General features: G+C 38.3%; 1 protein-coding gene across 4 annotated transcripts; it reads left to right on the forward strand.

The window, feature by feature from the left end:
- Positions 1-132: 132 nt before the first annotated feature.
- Positions 133-16,010, forward strand: il1rl2 (interleukin 1 receptor-like 2). 4 transcript variants are annotated; one of them, XM_029280282.2, is made up of 12 exons: positions 133-1,475; positions 2,498-2,567; positions 6,789-6,999; positions 7,966-8,134; positions 9,082-9,256; positions 9,620-9,682; positions 9,974-10,100; positions 10,476-10,615; positions 11,362-11,508; positions 12,623-12,787; positions 13,778-13,981; positions 14,306-16,010. In XM_029280282.2, the coding sequence occupies exons 2-12, from the start codon at positions 2,507-2,509 to the stop codon at positions 14,512-14,514; spliced, it is 1,671 nt and encodes a 556-aa protein (XP_029136115.1). In that variant the 5' UTR covers positions 133-1,475; positions 2,498-2,506; the 3' UTR covers positions 14,515-16,010. The 4 variants fall into 4 exon arrangements, with proteins under 4 accessions (XP_029136115.1, XP_020504801.3, XP_065818078.1 ...); XM_020649145.3 differs by lacking the exon at positions 133-1,475 and having other exon boundaries at positions 2,283-2,567; positions 14,281-16,010; XM_065962006.1 differs by lacking the exon at positions 133-1,475 and having other exon boundaries at positions 2,285-2,571.
- Positions 16,011-16,328: the final 318 nt, after the last annotated feature.

The raw sequence follows: 16,328 nt of genomic DNA on the forward strand, positions 1-16,328 counted from the left end.
CTGGGTCCTCCTCTTCGTTTTCGCGATCCATGACAGAATGAACTGACAAAAAAATGGACCCAGCAGGATTATTTTTGTTGGAATTGCTTGAGGTTACTTATAACCTCACATGCTTAAAAAATGACTTCAAATATGCTTGCTGTAACCAGGAGAGACTGGCAGCCATTTCCACGGCTCAGGAGGAAATTCTTTCTAGACCATGGCTGAAAAACTTACTCCCTGAGTGGACTAGAGACTTTTTCTCTACGCCTGCTTCGCAAGGCCTCAGCTCAAGCCTCAGCTCAAGCCTCAGCGTTCCTGTTCCAGCGGAGTGCTGTCTGCCACCGGTTCCGGCGGAGCGCCGTCTGCCCCATGTTTCTGTTCCTTTTCCGGCAGAGCGTTGTCTGTCCCCTGTGTCTGCTGAGCCACGCCTGTCATCGGTGCCTTTATCTACTGTGCAAGTTTTCTGAGACTGTCTGCTGAAATTGTCAATGTTTATTTTCATTAATGGTAACAATTTAAACTTTTTTTTTTTGGTGATTGCCTTTGAACAAATTGTTAGCCTCCAGATTAGAACTGACTGTAGACTGTCATTGGAAATGAAATATTCCTCCACATAACGAATATTGAAATCTGAGGAAACCCTGTTTTGAAAATCCTGGAAGAAGTTTCATTTCCTGATGAGGTTTTGAACGGTTGAACATGCTCGGTTAAAACACAAAGATTCTTCACAGGAAACCAAAGTGGAAGACTTATTCTAGTTGCTCATTCCTCATTTAAAAACAGAGCGGTCTGTTGAATACATTTGTTGACCATATTATACAAATCTCCAATGTTTCTGCTGAACAATTTAAAGAGCATATTGGGCTTTTTTGTGTTTTTTTTTTCATGCAGCAAAATTATTTTGTTTTCTTACACTAAAGAAATAAGCTTTAGAAGAATTTTTTTTAAAATCCTAGGGACAGAGTTTTTCCCTGAAAACTGATAGTAAAAAATACTACAACAAGCTTTGTTTCATGTACTGGAGTTAGTCAATCAAAGCAAAGAGGAGAGGTAGATTTATTCAGTAGGTGAATAGACTTAAAAAGTGTATTGTTGCTTCACGTTACAGAGTGAATTGATTAAATAGATGTGACTTGTGTCAGTAAGATGTTCTGTTTTCAGATGTTAAAGCCTACAAAAAAAAAAGGGTTCTTAAGTGTGCTCAACCAGCTTTATGAGGTCTTCATTGTAGAGGGAAAACCTGCATATTTCACCCCCACGTCAACAGCAATTGAGGTCAGGTAGCCTATATTTCAGAGCGTGAGTTGGGGTGAATCATTGCAGCTCACCTTTACTGCGCTATGAGTGGTATTTTTTTCTCTAGTGAGTGGAAGTTTCATACAGAGGTTAGTGGTATAAAATGAAGAGAAGACAGAAGGCAGAAAAACCCAGCGTCTTCTAATAAGTTTACTTCAAGTGAGAAGAACCAGTTTTTTTTTTCCCCCAGCAATCTGGTAAGTTGGAAATTACTATAAAGTTAGTCACAACAGTCTGCAGCATATGAGGCTCTTTCAGGAAGTTTTCCCTGCTTCATGTGTAGAAGTCTTGAGTTTACATAAAGGTGTATGAATTTTCATTATGTATACAACATTTATTTGATATAACCTGCGTCACCACTGTATTGTTAATGAGTGTGTCTTACTGATCTGGAATGTAAAAGGTTAGCAGTGCTTTGTGGGGCACCTTGCTACAGTCATGACTAAATTAACAGCTTTTTACTAACTGACTGTCAGTGAAATATTAAAAATGTATCTTGGGTAGGACCAAAACTGGTGATACTCAATATATTTATGGATATTTTTTTCTATAAAGAAATAAAGATATCAAGGTAAGTTCTAAGTCAAGAGGGATTATGTTCAACTAACAGCAAATAAGGTGTGATACACAGTGAGTAGGTTGTTAACCCCAGACAGGATGATGCTCTCTGTTTTGTGTCATCCTGTAGGTGTTTATTTCCTATACAATGACCGACTCACTGTACATTATATGGCGCACAGCTCGGATCAGTTTTTACTGTATCGCTCAAATTGTATGACTATAATAACTGATTAATTAGACAAGATAAAAACATAAATATTTTAGTACAACAAGGGTTAAAAAGCAATATTATAGGAAAACCACACTGCAAATTTAGAATAAAAGTACTTCAGTGAATGACAAAGACTGCTAAATCATTTCTTAAAGATAGAGAGATAGGTCAAGTGATGCACAGAGAGAGAGCTCCTCTTCCAAATAAAAGCCAATCAGTGGAACTTCCTGGGACTTTACTCGGAGAGTTTGCTGCTTGCCTACCTAGTGCGAGCTGTTTGAACTGCATGTCTCACTTCCCTTTACTGGGAGAACTTAAGCTAGTTCACCCTTCAGGAAATGTGTCAAGCACCCTTATTTATTGCAGAGTACGTGCGACTGAAAACATGACCAGAGTCTTAAAGCTCACACAAGACTTTTGTGTAATGGAGCCAGTTTTTTCCAACAGATAAGGACCATGGCAGTGGCAGGTTGGGTCTTCCTTCTGGCTGCCCTGTTGTCTCTGGGATTTGCACACAGTAAGTACTCATAATCACAATTCTTTTCAGCCCTTAATAGACTGAAGAAACTTCTGATTTCACTCATTTCTAAAACTAGACTCATGCTGTGTAAAAGGAAATGTATAACTCAAAGCTGTTGTATAATAATTGATTTACAATAGTTGTTGATTTACAGGTTAGAGCACTTTTCAGTTTCAGTCTTCCTTTAAAAGGTTAATATGGACTTTAAAACCGTAAATGCGTGTGACAAGGGAAGGTGAAAAAATTTAAGTGCTTAGAATGTAAGGTATGAAGATATAAGGTCTATGAGACGTTAACATATTAAAACCACATTTGTTAAACAATGAAGTGAAAGTAAGTTCATAGACCTCATGTTGCATTACTGGTTTTCCTGTTTTTGAGACACTGTTAAAGAGATACTTGAGAAACCTGCTTTGGAATTGTACGCTGGGAATTTAATCTAAACTCAACTCTCAACAACTATAACCTGTTCAAAGCATACAAATACCTCAGAGATAATGAAACTGTAACACAAGATTTTGAAACTTCACAAAAGTTTTTACACACTTTAAGAGTCATCATGACATAAACAAACCCCACAAAAGGCAAATGTAACCCTATTCCAGTCCTTTGAAACAGCAGTGCTGTACCAGGCAATCAAATACGGATAATTTCATATTCTATTATTTAGCTTCCTTCACACGGGGCTGGTACAGAACAAAAACACACTTTTTCAATTATGCAAATAGTAATCAAAAGCTGAGGCATGAGGATGTAAAGCTGCAGGGAGGACTGACGGCTGGTCTAAAGTAAGCCACACTCGGCAAAGCAAATTACATTGCTTACCCACAGACAATTTTGAAAAAATTTCACTCAATTTTAACTGTTTTCTGTGTGTTTTCATATCTTTTGACTATAGTCAGTTAAATAGAATTTAAATTTCCGTGGAACCGACTTGGAAATTAGTTGGCTGGGAACAGCCCTAGTTTTCAGGCTGTTGAGGTCTTTTACAACTTTCACCTTGGCTTAAAACAACCTTTAAAACTGTGGTTTCCAGGTCCACTTGAGGCTGGCTCCAAAATACCCAGATGTCACATACACACCCATTAAAAATGACCATTTTAACAGCTGAAATGAATATGTTTACAGCCTGGTCTGAGTAGTTATAGACTTTATCGGCACACATTGTACCAGGGAGGATTTTTTTTATAATACATCTGTTTTGATTTTATTAACGATACAAGTCATGTATAGTTAGGCATAATGTATGTGTTTGTCAGGAGTCTTAAAACCCACCTCAGCAGCTCTTACCCTGTCGTTAGGCTGACTTAAAGTTAGTCTGAGACAACATTTCCAGCACGGCAAACACCAAAAACGCGCTCCCAAAGCCCGCTGCAGTAACCAATAGGTGACTTCACTCAGGCTTCTTCCACTATCAATTACAGTCTATGGTCACATATTGCAAAACTGAACAACTTAGGACGACAAAGAAGACCTTTTGGGAGCCAACTCACTGTATTTGAGCTAGTGCTTGCCATCATGCTGACATTTTACATTATGTGTGAAAATACTCCAGGCATTACTCCAGTATTACAACCGGAGCTCAAAGAAGAAGCTCTGTATTGTAATCTTCCGAGTTACAGAAACATTAAATTAGTTTTTGTTTTTTACATCTTCCAAACAACAAAAAATCATGTCGCTAGATTAAATTGTTTATTGCCCAGCTTGACGGCCATAATATATTGGAGACACACTTGTTTGCGGTTAAAACAAAAAGCAGGCTTCAACCTGTCACTTCTCTTACTATATAGGCCAAATTCCGCAAACATTTACTCTAACTCTTTTATGGTTGAGTCTCCAGGAAATCTCTGACATGAAAGACGTCAGCACCGCTTCACAAAGGAAACTGTACTCTTAGTGTGAGGTTACACAATCAAACACTTCTACATGTAAGGCTTAAAATAGGTCATAGCTTCTAAGATTGACTTTTGAAAACAACTACAGTCAATAAGTGTCCTGCTTGGTGAACGTTTTAGTACCTGAGCCGTCAGTCTTATATGATGTATGAGTCTGCTAAAGTAAAGCCAAGTTGTGTTGTCAAAAACAAATCAAACCCACTAAAGAAACATGATGGCTTGTGCACTGTGATATATTCTCCGCCAGACCAGATTCAAGTCTCTACAGGACGATTTTTATTAAATCATAAGATAGTGGAGAAAACAATGGCTACCTCAAACAAATTTCCAGTCAATACATTTTGTGCTCTGTGAAAAAAATTCCCTCTTATTCAAAGAAATAACATCGAAGGTTGATGGGATACAACATGCAAAAATGAATGGTTCTTTCAAATCCTTGTTTCCATCTAAAAACAACCATGTTTGCCTTGAATAGAGAGACAAACAAGAACCTGCTGCTTAAAACTACACTTATTACAGTCCTCTAGTACTGCCTTTATCCCAGGTTTACTTAAGCTATTTGACCCTTGCACAATAATCTTGTGCAATCAGCTGATAATAGATTCCCAACATCATTTCTGGTTAGTGACACGTTTGTGTTGGTTGTTTGATATGGTTTACAACTTTTCCTGGATGTTCCCCTTTGCAAATGTACACAGGAGCTGACAATCAAACAACAGACAATCTGCTGCTATATTATGCTCCAACAAAACACAATCACTGTTAACTCTGGGACAATAAAAGTAATTATCAAACGATATAATTTAGGGTTTTAGGGGAAAGACCAAAACAATTTCATAGTATAGGCCTTTATATTTTTTTTTTTAAAGAAACTGAAAGGTGGGACGCAAAAAACTTTTAATGTTGCATAGAGTTGCACATCTTGCAACCCTAATCATTTGTCATTACGCAAAAAAAAAAAAAAAAAAATCCCCAAAATGTGTTCACCTTTTGTATTTTTAAGTGTAGTTTTTAACTTGTGTGCATATACTGCAAGCAATAGCAACCATTCACGTTTACAACTTTGTAAACTTGTGGAAATTTATATTTTACACATAAATGAAGCACAGTGTAAGACCACAAGAAGACCAAGTTCAGACAGGCTTAAAGACATGTGAATGCCATCAGCCACAAATTGCGAACAAAGGGTCCTAGATAACTGTTCACTGCACGGCGAACTTCAGGGTAAATTAAATGGCCGAACAATCAGTCAGGCTGTACTTTAGTTGAAGACATATTTCTTATGATAAATGTCACCCTCTGAAGCCAGCATTTACCAAGAACATGGTGACATGATATTAAAGACAGCAAGCTACAAAGCTTTCTGTTTACACACCAAAAAATCCAACATGTATATTTTTACAGTGATGTAATCTGTATTTAAGTCACAACCAATTAGACAGCCCCTAATCAGTTAACTGCCTTGTCGTAACCAGCTGTCTTACCTTGCGTGTGTGTTCAATTTGCATAAGCATTGGTCTCCATACTCAATTTCCAGGGCTTATCCCTAATGTTTACAGTCTATGGTTTACCCTGGTTCCTTACACTTCACATTTCCTCACTTGTCCCAAAAGGTAGCTCGTTTATTCAAGCTAGAAGTCAGCTAGCGTCAGTGCAAACATCACAGCTCCCGCGGTTTCGCCGTTTCCATCCTCCGAAATGTCAAACAAATATGTCAATTAGCCTTTTTTTCCTTCATTTTAGGGTAGTGGTGGTCGCCTGTGTCTTATTTTGCGTCTTTGTTTTAATTCTGTTGTAGTTAACTCAAGGTAATAACAAGGTAATAACTCAAGGTAATAACGCAACGATTTAGATCGCCCGCCAAGAAAACCGTCTCGTGCAGAGCTGCGTTCACATAAGCACATAAATATAAACTTTCAACTGGGAAAATAATCTACGGCTTGAATGTGACTAAAAAGATAAACATGAAAAAAGAATTACAGTAGTAGTTCAACTGTACAACAGCAAAAACCTCATCATCTCTTATACAGCCAATTACAGTCGTTCTTCCTTTTTATGTGAATGCAGCATCAGATTGTTAGTCCAGCAGTGCCACCTTCTGGCGGTGAATGTGAAAGCAAGAAGCCAATGTTATACAGACTGATTAGTAAACAACCACACTGAATAAACATGCTCAATTGTGCCTGTTAACACATGAAAACCGAAAACCGAAAGCCGAATCATGAATCATGTCATCCATGTAAATGTGTGTCTTCAATTTTCTACCCTCGCCTTGACAATTCAATAAAAACAGACTGGTCTCCCTTTGCACTATCACATATAGACCACAGTGGGGAGGCAGAGATCTACCATGTAAGTGCCGGACGTCTCTTCATGCTGAGGTGTCCCAATGCTGATTCTCACACCAACATAACTTGGAGACGAGATGGGAGACACAACCAGAGCCTGCCTACTGGAGTGGAAGAGAGGGACGGGTTACTGTGGTTTCTACCTGTACAGGTGTCTCATAATGGATCCTACACATGCGAGAAAAGGTACAGAAGCTTCTGCATAACGCAACAAGTTACAAGATTCCTGACATGACCGCATACAGAGCAGAAAGCTACTTTACCACAACACATCACACACTTCTATAATCCAATTTAGTTCAACGCTACAACAAAATACCTTCAGAATGATCATACAGTTAAAACAACATGTCTCATTGTCTCAAACATTTTAAACTTTCATAAAGATAATATTTCCAACATGAATTTTGACATTGGACTGCAACTTTCAGCTAGCTGTTGGTCCTTGGATTATTTTCCAGAATAGTCCATTAATTGTTTGGGCCATTACACGTGGACAAAGTTGTGACAAATGCTTATCATGATTTTCTTGTGGTGCATTCAAGATGCCTCTTTAATCCATGCAAACAGTACAACTCTTAGAGATATATTTGCTCATAAATAAGAAAGTAAAGCTGCAAAATATTGTGATTATGAAGCTAAGAATACATTTTTCTCATCGATTATCCCAGCATCATCACAGCAGCATGTATCAACAAGTTAAATGTGAAGTTAAGCTCGTGACAGGTATTGCTTTTGAAATAGTACAAAGTACAAATATTACAGTTAGGAGTCGGAAATGTAAAAACAGTATCCTGAGTACTTATCTCATTCTGTGGTGTATTTCCCCAATGATTGCTGTTGGAAAAAAATCCTTTAGAAATCTCTTTTAAATTAACTTGTATCTCTTTTTTTTTATTTAGTCTGTGCACTCTCTGATATCCTCTTCTTTAGTGTTTTAACAATTTCCTGTTTGGGCTTCATGCCTGAATAAATCAGATGGACACAAAATGAAACATTGTGAAAATATACATTTACAACTTGGTCTACTTGTCTAATCACTCCAAGTGCACTGTCAATCAATCAAGCTTCATTAAGACAGTATAGGGTCATGTGTTGCTGAAGCTCAAGGTGTCCTGTCTTCCAGCTATCTCATTGTCTCCTTCTCTTCAGGGATGAAACTGGTTCATTCAGGATTAAAGTTGGGGTGTCAGTGTCAAGTGGAAAGTGTCCTGATCCATTAGAGACCATATCCATCCCAGAGGCTGTCAGTGACGGCCTGCCTTGCAAACAGAGTGAGATCTTTGGGTTGAATAGCACAAGGAGTATACGATGGATGAAGGTACACACAGCTGCATGATGTCACCAGCCCCTTTCACTACATTTGTGTGCTTCAGCTCTCGGTTTAGCTTGTTTTCAGTACAAAGACTTCAGACTAGCAACATTAAAAATGTGTTCCTAATGAATGGTTGAAAACAGATTTAAATTTCTTGATTTTTGCTTTCTTTTTGAACACTGCCCCCTCCAGTACAAATCAGGATAGTGAAATTGTACTGACATCAGAGGAAATGTTGTAAAAGAAAATGCTTAATATGTTGGTGATAACAACTGTACTATGCTGTTTCTGCAGATAAAGTAGAAATGTGGTTCACCAGAGGGCCTGATTATATTCCTGTTTTTTTAGCTGTTGTAACAACAAAATTTCAATCAATACACTTTGATCTTATCTTATCTTATATATCCCTACCAAAAGATTTAATGACTATATAACATACAGTAACTTAAAATCCTCATTCACATTCTTTACAACTTTTGAGCAGGGATAAGATTCCACTGTGTCTATATGTCAGCCCTGTGGTTGACATGGCAACCATGGCAATAAACATGTTACCCCGCCTCTCGCCCAATGACAATGCTGGGATGGGCTCCAGCTCCCCGCGACCCTGAATGGGAAAAAACATTTAAAATAATGGATGGATGGGTGGTTAAAAAAATGAGGAAAATCCTGATCCAAGCTGGTGACTGGATAAAAGGGGGAAAAAAATATGTGAAAAAAGTGTATTAAACAAAGCAACAAGGTAGTTCATATTTGATGACATTGTTCATGTATTTTGCACAAGAATGCTTTATTACCACAGTTACAAACAGATAAGGTACACTTTAAGGTTGATTCTGTCCCTTTATTGCCTACTGCTTTTATAATTTCTGTTTACCTCGGCAGCTGGATTTTTAAAAGTAATGCATAATTAAGGTTTCCTCTTCATCCTCCTCATGTGTTTATGTGTGCAGGACTGCGGCCCTGTGAATCGTCAGGGAGAGGACATCTCTGTGGAAGGGGACGGTTTCATGAGACTGCCGTCAGCCTCACAGGGGGATGCTGGGATTTACACCTGCCTGGTGGATATAAACTTAGACGGCAGGAATTACACGGCGGCACGCAGCATCAAGCTAACTATTACTGACGGTACGTCCTGTAAGTGGCATCAGGTTGACATGGGGGGTGGGCTGCAGAATGAATGGAAGGGTAAACACTGCTAAAAAAATTAATCACTACTTGTACTATACCATATACTATCGTGCAGGACTACTGACAACACATCATTTTACATTTTTTCATCATTTAAATGACCAGTTATTGTTTTAAATCAATGGAGCTCTCTAGATCAAAACTCTTACCCTTTAATGCCATTATCTGTAAGCCAGCTTAGCCTCTTAGTTAACTTGGCTTTTCCTGTTCGTACAGTGTCAGCTGATTGTATCATGTGTGTGATGAGTATTGTATTAATGTATGTTATACTGAGTATACGGTTTCTTTTTTGAATTGTAGGAACAGTTACTCCAGAGGCCAAGGTTGTGACCCCTCAACAGGAAGTGGTCGTAGTTGAAGTGGGCAAGTATCACAAACTCTGACCACTGTCATACACAACACATACATGCACACATACATACACACACCACGCACATGTACACACACGCACTGTATGTCTGTCAGGTATGAGATTACATTTACATTAAGTGTCACCTAGTTTTTTTTATGTAGTAGCCTATATAGAAGGTTGCATGATATTTGTTTCTGATTTGTGTGTTAAAGAGTTTTCATGTGATTGTGATTCATTTGTAAAAGCACTAATGCTATGTAGACTCACAGCTGTTTTTTTTTGTACACTTCTGTGATGAACAGGAGGAAAAGCTGAGCTGAAGTGTTTGGCTTACATTGGCTTCAGAGAGAACAGTGAGGATGACATTTACTGGACTGTTGGCGGGACCTTCGTTGAGGACAATGAGGGATTCCACGAGTCCTGGAAATAGTGAGTCTCTGCTTCTTGTTAAGTTCTTTGAGCCAACACTCGAGCATGGAAATTTGTGTAAACACTTGTGTGAAAAATGACTTAAACAGCACATTAGGCTGAAAGCCAATAAACAGCATTTGTCAGCTAATGAATCACTATTGCTCTACAGCCAATCTTTTTTCAAATAAAAGTGGGGATCTGACAGACCCCTTTTGGCACCATTGACAGCTTCTTTCAAATATCTTCAAACAGAAAAAAAAAAATACATTTCTGTCTCTTTCTGCTTCATTTACAAAACAAAAGCATGAGGACCAAATCAATGCCATTTCCCTTGTCTGCCTGTTTTTTAAAGGGACAAACTGACTCATGACTGATCTGTTCTGTCACTTTCAGTTCGCATATCAGTGGCCGTGTGTACGGTATGTCCACTCTGATTATCTCCGAGGTCCACCGTCAATTCTTGAACGTCCCCATTGGCTGCCATATTATGACCCTAAATGGAGTGAAAGTCGGCTTTGTGCATCTTCAAGAAGGTAACTTAACTAGCAATTTTCAGAAATGCTCAGGAGGCTTCAGTGGATGAAATCCAACAAGTTTACAGGCTTGTTGAAAGTGCTTTCATGATAACATTTTAAGATTTATATCAGGAAACACTAGAGCAAGAGACAGTGCCCTTTAAAAAAGTAGAAAAAGGTGAAGAAGGTGTAACCCAGGTTGAGAAAATGTAACTCCGTGCCCTGTTTGCTGCTCTCAGAACGGAGAAATAAACAGTTTTTAGGATGTTCAACCATTAACAACATGGATCTTTATCCAGAATAATCCATTGCTTTATACGTGCAGTGGTTCACAAACTCTTTCTGCCGGGACCCCCTTTGACATATGAAAACATTTTCAATAGACTATATTATTCTAATATTTGAGTCATGTTGTCGGCTCTTGTGTTGCTTGGCTTTTTATGTTGTTTGGGTTAATCGAATGGTTCTAGCTATTATGTAGTTGCTTGATTTTCTTCTTGATTTTGCTTGTTTTAATAGGTAGTGTATAAATAAAGTTAAATATGGTCCCAACACTTAAAAAATGTTTGAAGACTTTAATGTTGTTGAGTTCATTTCAAAGCATGAAAGGCTGTATTGTTTGAAATATGATGCACAAAAGAACTGCTAGTTTCCTGGAAACGCATCACTCCTTCCTAGAGTGCTTGAATACAGTTTAGTTATATGAGACACCAAACAGCAGATATGGAAGTATAAACTAGTCCTCCTCCTCCTCCTCCCTGCAGCGGACCGCAGCGCCCTCTACACCAGCTTGGCTCTCTGCATCCTCGTCCCGCTAACCATTCTGATCCTGGTGACTGCCCTCATCTTCTTTAGAGTCGATCTGGTGCTGGCTTACAGGAAACTGTCGAGAGGTTTCGCAAAACAACACGGTGAATGTCTATGAGCTTTTTCTGCTGAATCATCTGAGTGGAAACTACGGAAGCGTATTGCATTCATGTGGAGAAATTTTGTTTTGCCTGTTTTCTTGTTATTACGAGATAAAAATGTTTTTACTACGAGATAAAGATCTCGTTATAACGAGAAAAGATCTCGTTATAACGAGATAAAGATCTCGTTATAACGAGAAAAGATCTCGTTATTACGAGAAAAGATCACATAACAGACTAAAATGATACTAGAGGGGTAATGAAGTTTGCATTGTGGCAGGCAGAGGAGGGAGGAAGAAAAGGCAACGATGACCAGGGTTATTGATTTGATTGTGTTTTATTTCCATCTTGGGTTAAGACATTGGGAAATATTAGTGTCTTTGAGTAACATAGATGGTATTATCATGAGTATGTCAACTTTGCGCAGGCATCTGAAGGCGTTAAGGTTGTTCAGACGGAAAGAACACTCTGACCTACTTGACATTGCGTTATTCCTCTGGTATAATGTTACACAAACACATATATTTAACATTAACTAGTTAGCCAATTAACAATTACTATAGCTAATACCTGATTCTCCACCTTGTAATGAGCTGCCGCTGGTGTACTGTGCACTCCCATAAACAAACCTGTACCACCCTAATGCTTTTCTTGTTATAACAAGATCTTTATCTCGTAATAACGAGATCTTTTCTCGTAATAACGAGATCTTTTCTTGTTATAACGAGATCTTTATCTCGTAATAACGAGATCTTTTCTCGTAATAACGAGATCTTTTCTCGTTATAACGAGATCTTTATCTCGTAATAACAAGAAACCAGGCCAAAAAAAAATTCTCCACATGACTGCAATATGCTTCCGTAGGAAACTGCCTGGAACTCTCATGTTTACTTAACTTCACATCAGTTTGACCTTAGGAAACAGTGAGCTGGTTGAAATACAGACAAAAAACTAAAACAAGTAATATGTAAGCATAATGATATAGACGCAAACAAAGGCCCAATGGAAGGAAAAAAAGATTAAAACCGCAGACTTGGATGTTTAAGAGACGAGATACACACTCATGTTGATACATAACTTGGCAAAGCTTTAAAGATAGATGCTGTTTTCTCCACAGCTCCAGATGGGAAGCTCTATGATGCCTATGTGAGTTTCATCCACCCTGGCACTCAGAGTTTGGCAGAGACGGCGAGGTTCGCCCTGCAGATCCTGCCTGAGGAGCTGGAAAACAAACACGGCTACTCCCTGTACATCAGGGGACGAGACGACTGCCCCGGAGAAGGTCAGGAACAGAGACTCATTTGAATCACATCTCTGAAGCTAGAATTTTTTTTTTCATAGACTGTATAAATAATGGACTTAGTGTGAATGATGTAATTGATTAGTGTCTGGCCTTATGAAGCCCATTTCTAATCACAGGATTAGAAATGTTTTGTCAACCGAACTTTCAGTCAGTCTAATATCAGGCAAGGAGGTGGAGTTGTGGTGGGCCTTAAAATACATCGCAAACAGCTACAAAGTGCCCACTCAGCCACAAAGTGCCCACTTCAGCCACACCCCTAATTATGCAAATATATGAATAACTCTAATCCTTAATTAAACCAAAACAAATGATTTATATAAGATGATTTTTTTATATATAAAAAAAGCTTATTCTAAAAACACGAGTTGTGGATGCCAAATTTGTTTGTGAACCAGACTGTGAACTTATTTATTTCTGCTGTAAAAATGGGCATTTTAATATGGAGCCTAATTGGGATTCCTTGGCTTTTGGAGCCAGCCTCATGTGGACACTTGAGGAACTGCACTTTTTTGCACTTCTGGATTATTTTAATTTCTCAACACTTAAATTTACCGCTTTGCTCTGACCCAAAATTGGGAGAGCTGTTCTTAAAAACTACACAACAGGTTCTATATTATATTTAAATATTTTACAGCAACCTATGAAATGTAGCTTAACTGACATTGAACATTGACCAAATAAAAAATAAAAAATGCCACTGAAATCAAAACATTTGATTCCATAAGATCCCAAGAAGTTGCTACCTAAAAGGAGTTAAGGAAATTTGAAATCTATTCTTGTGTATCGGAAAAGTTATTGGTTTTAAAGACAGAACGTGTTTTAGGTAGCAGTCTTAGTCATAAAACACCGATCATTTCATTATTAAATTTTTTTTTATCCTATTACCTTCATACCACGCTTTGTAGAGATACGTTTACTCCCCCACATTAATGACATATTTCTTTATTTGCTATCTTTCATCTCTTACAGCGGTGCATGATGCTGTAGCTGCTACACTGAGCCAGTGTCGCAGACTGATACTTATCCTGTCCCCTTTGGAGAAATCCTACAGTGAAGTCAAAACCGAAGAAGTTCCCATATGTGACAACCTGAACCAGCTGTGTTACGAGCACAAAGTCGGCCTTTATGACGCTTTAACTCGAAACAGCCTGCGAGTGATTCTGGTGGAGCTTGGTAAGGACAAAATCTGCTGTGACTTAGAAGAGGAATCTGACATTTTTAATGTTGGATGTAGCTGCTTAATGAGTTACGAGAAGCTGCAAATTCTGCATGACTATGCATTGTAATACATCTGCATCTGTCCTCTGTTTCTTTAAAAGTGAACTTTAAAACATCGTTTTAAAAAATCAGCTCAGCTTCATCATTACCATAAAGACACGCGAGGTATCAATCTTCTTAGCAGTAAATAGTGGGATTTCTCAGTAACTACTTTTAGCACTTAATAAGGTATATTTGTCTTTTTCTGGTTATAGTTAACACTCTCCTCTGTTCTATCAGACGGCCCGGTGGATTACAGTCTCCTGCCAGAGTCTCTGCGCTACATAAAGAGGAAACAAGGAGCTCTGAAGTGGAGGACCACCTCAGCTGGAGTCCATAAACTCAAGAAATTAGACTCTAACAGAAACCTGTGGAAGAATCTGAGGTACCATATGCCGTCAGTGCCTACAGGGAGACTCAAGACTGTGAAAACAGGTCACTTATGCTAACATTTTAAAGATGTTTTTTTGTTTGTCACGTCAGGATCTTGAATCAAATTTCCTGGAAAGATGTTTGGACAAATTGATACCAAATGGGGTTGTTGTCTGTACACGTACAATAATTAGTTGCGTGCAGGCATGTAGAAAAAAACAACTGCTTGATTTCCTCCAGGTATAAAGCAGGCATTTCATAGAACAGGCTGTGTTCCACAGATGCCAGAGTGTCTTTATTTACTGGAACTGTAATTCTCTGTAATTTTTTTACTACATTTTCTTTCCTACCTTGGCAAATACTTTGTAAAAATCCAAAATGTGAAGAAGAAAAAAAATCAGCTCACAAGTTTTCAGAAGTTTGAAAATGATCAGAGGAGGATGTAAAGGTCACAGATATCAGCACAGTTGTAGTGCATAAGAACATTTAAAAAAATCCACATTGGCAGCTGACTTGATCTGCAGTAACTGATTTGATTTGATCTGGTTTTTGCAGCTACTTTAAGTTACTTTAAGTTTTCAATATGTGACAAAATGACACGTTCTATATCTTTGTGTGCAGAGCCGTGCTGTGGTTTAAACCTCGTCTTGTATTAATGCAGACAGGGATGTATTATACAAGATATATAATTTGCACTATTTTAAATGGTATTGTTTATTAATATTACTTTATTTAAGTGGTTTCTCACATTTCACACAGTGATAAAATCTTTTTTTTTAAAGAAGAACAGAGGAGAAAAATCAACGGAAGGATTTTGCATGTAAATAAGTGGTTCAGAGCTGTGGAAAATGTCAAACACCTTTGCACAGGCCAGAACATTTTAGAACTGGTGTACAGATGAGTTGTTGAATGCGTCTCAACTTTCCATCGTCCTGCCTGGTGCGGTCACTTGAGCTGTGGCTTTAAGAATAAACTCTCTAAGATTGTGTGAACAGCAGGAAAAATGCTGGACAAACCTCAAAAACCTCTGTCTCAACTAATTACTGAACTACTGATAGGACAAGGAAGAAAGCGAGCTGTACTAAAACTCATCAGGAGTTAGAAGGTCCTTTTCAGGGCTGCTGCCCCCCCTTCCAATAATTATATATCAACCCGAACAAAGATTTAAAGAAGCCCCTTCATGACGCAAAATTAAACGTGCAATTGAACAATAGACTTGTACATTGACTCACAACATCAACTCCATATTTCCTTTGAGATGAAGATGAAAAGCTAAAGACCCAGCTCTTTCATGAATACCTGCAACCTTGATGATAATGATGATGATGATGATGATGATGATGATGATGACGGGTAACGCAGTTGCAGGATGGTTTTGATGCTGATTAGAACTCTAATGAACAGCTGTCGATGTTGTGCTTTGCCTCTGAGCACTTCCTGTCAGCACCTGTGTGTCTCAATCGGACTTAAAGCTGTTTGTTTCTACTTACTGACATTGTTTCCTCCTCTCTAGATCCTTGCTTGTGTTGTATCTACTCTCTGATGTACGTAAAATAAAGTGTCTGCTTATGAAGTGTAGAATTGTAGACGAAGGCAATGCACAGAAAACAAAGTCTTGGTGGGATATCCTTTCATTTCCTGCAGATGTCAGAAGATATCTGATGGATTACAAGGTTGTGTAAAGGGAATCAAAACCAGTCCAACAATCATTTAAGATTAGGGCCTAACTTTTCTACAGTAAATAAGGTTCATTCACAGTAAAGCCCAGGAATCTTTTTCTTTTGTGTCTTACACCTTGTTGACTGACTGACACATCTTTCTGGAATCATCTCTTTGGTTTTCCTCACAAGAGTCGGTTGATGTTGTGTAACCTGCAGAGTTTCTCCTTTGA

Source organism: Labrus bergylta, chromosome 13 (genome assembly GCF_963930695.1).
Source record: "Labrus bergylta chromosome 13, fLabBer1.1, whole genome shotgun sequence".
In the NCBI taxonomy this organism is placed as follows: Eukaryota; Metazoa; Chordata; class Actinopteri; order Labriformes; family Labridae; genus Labrus; species Labrus bergylta.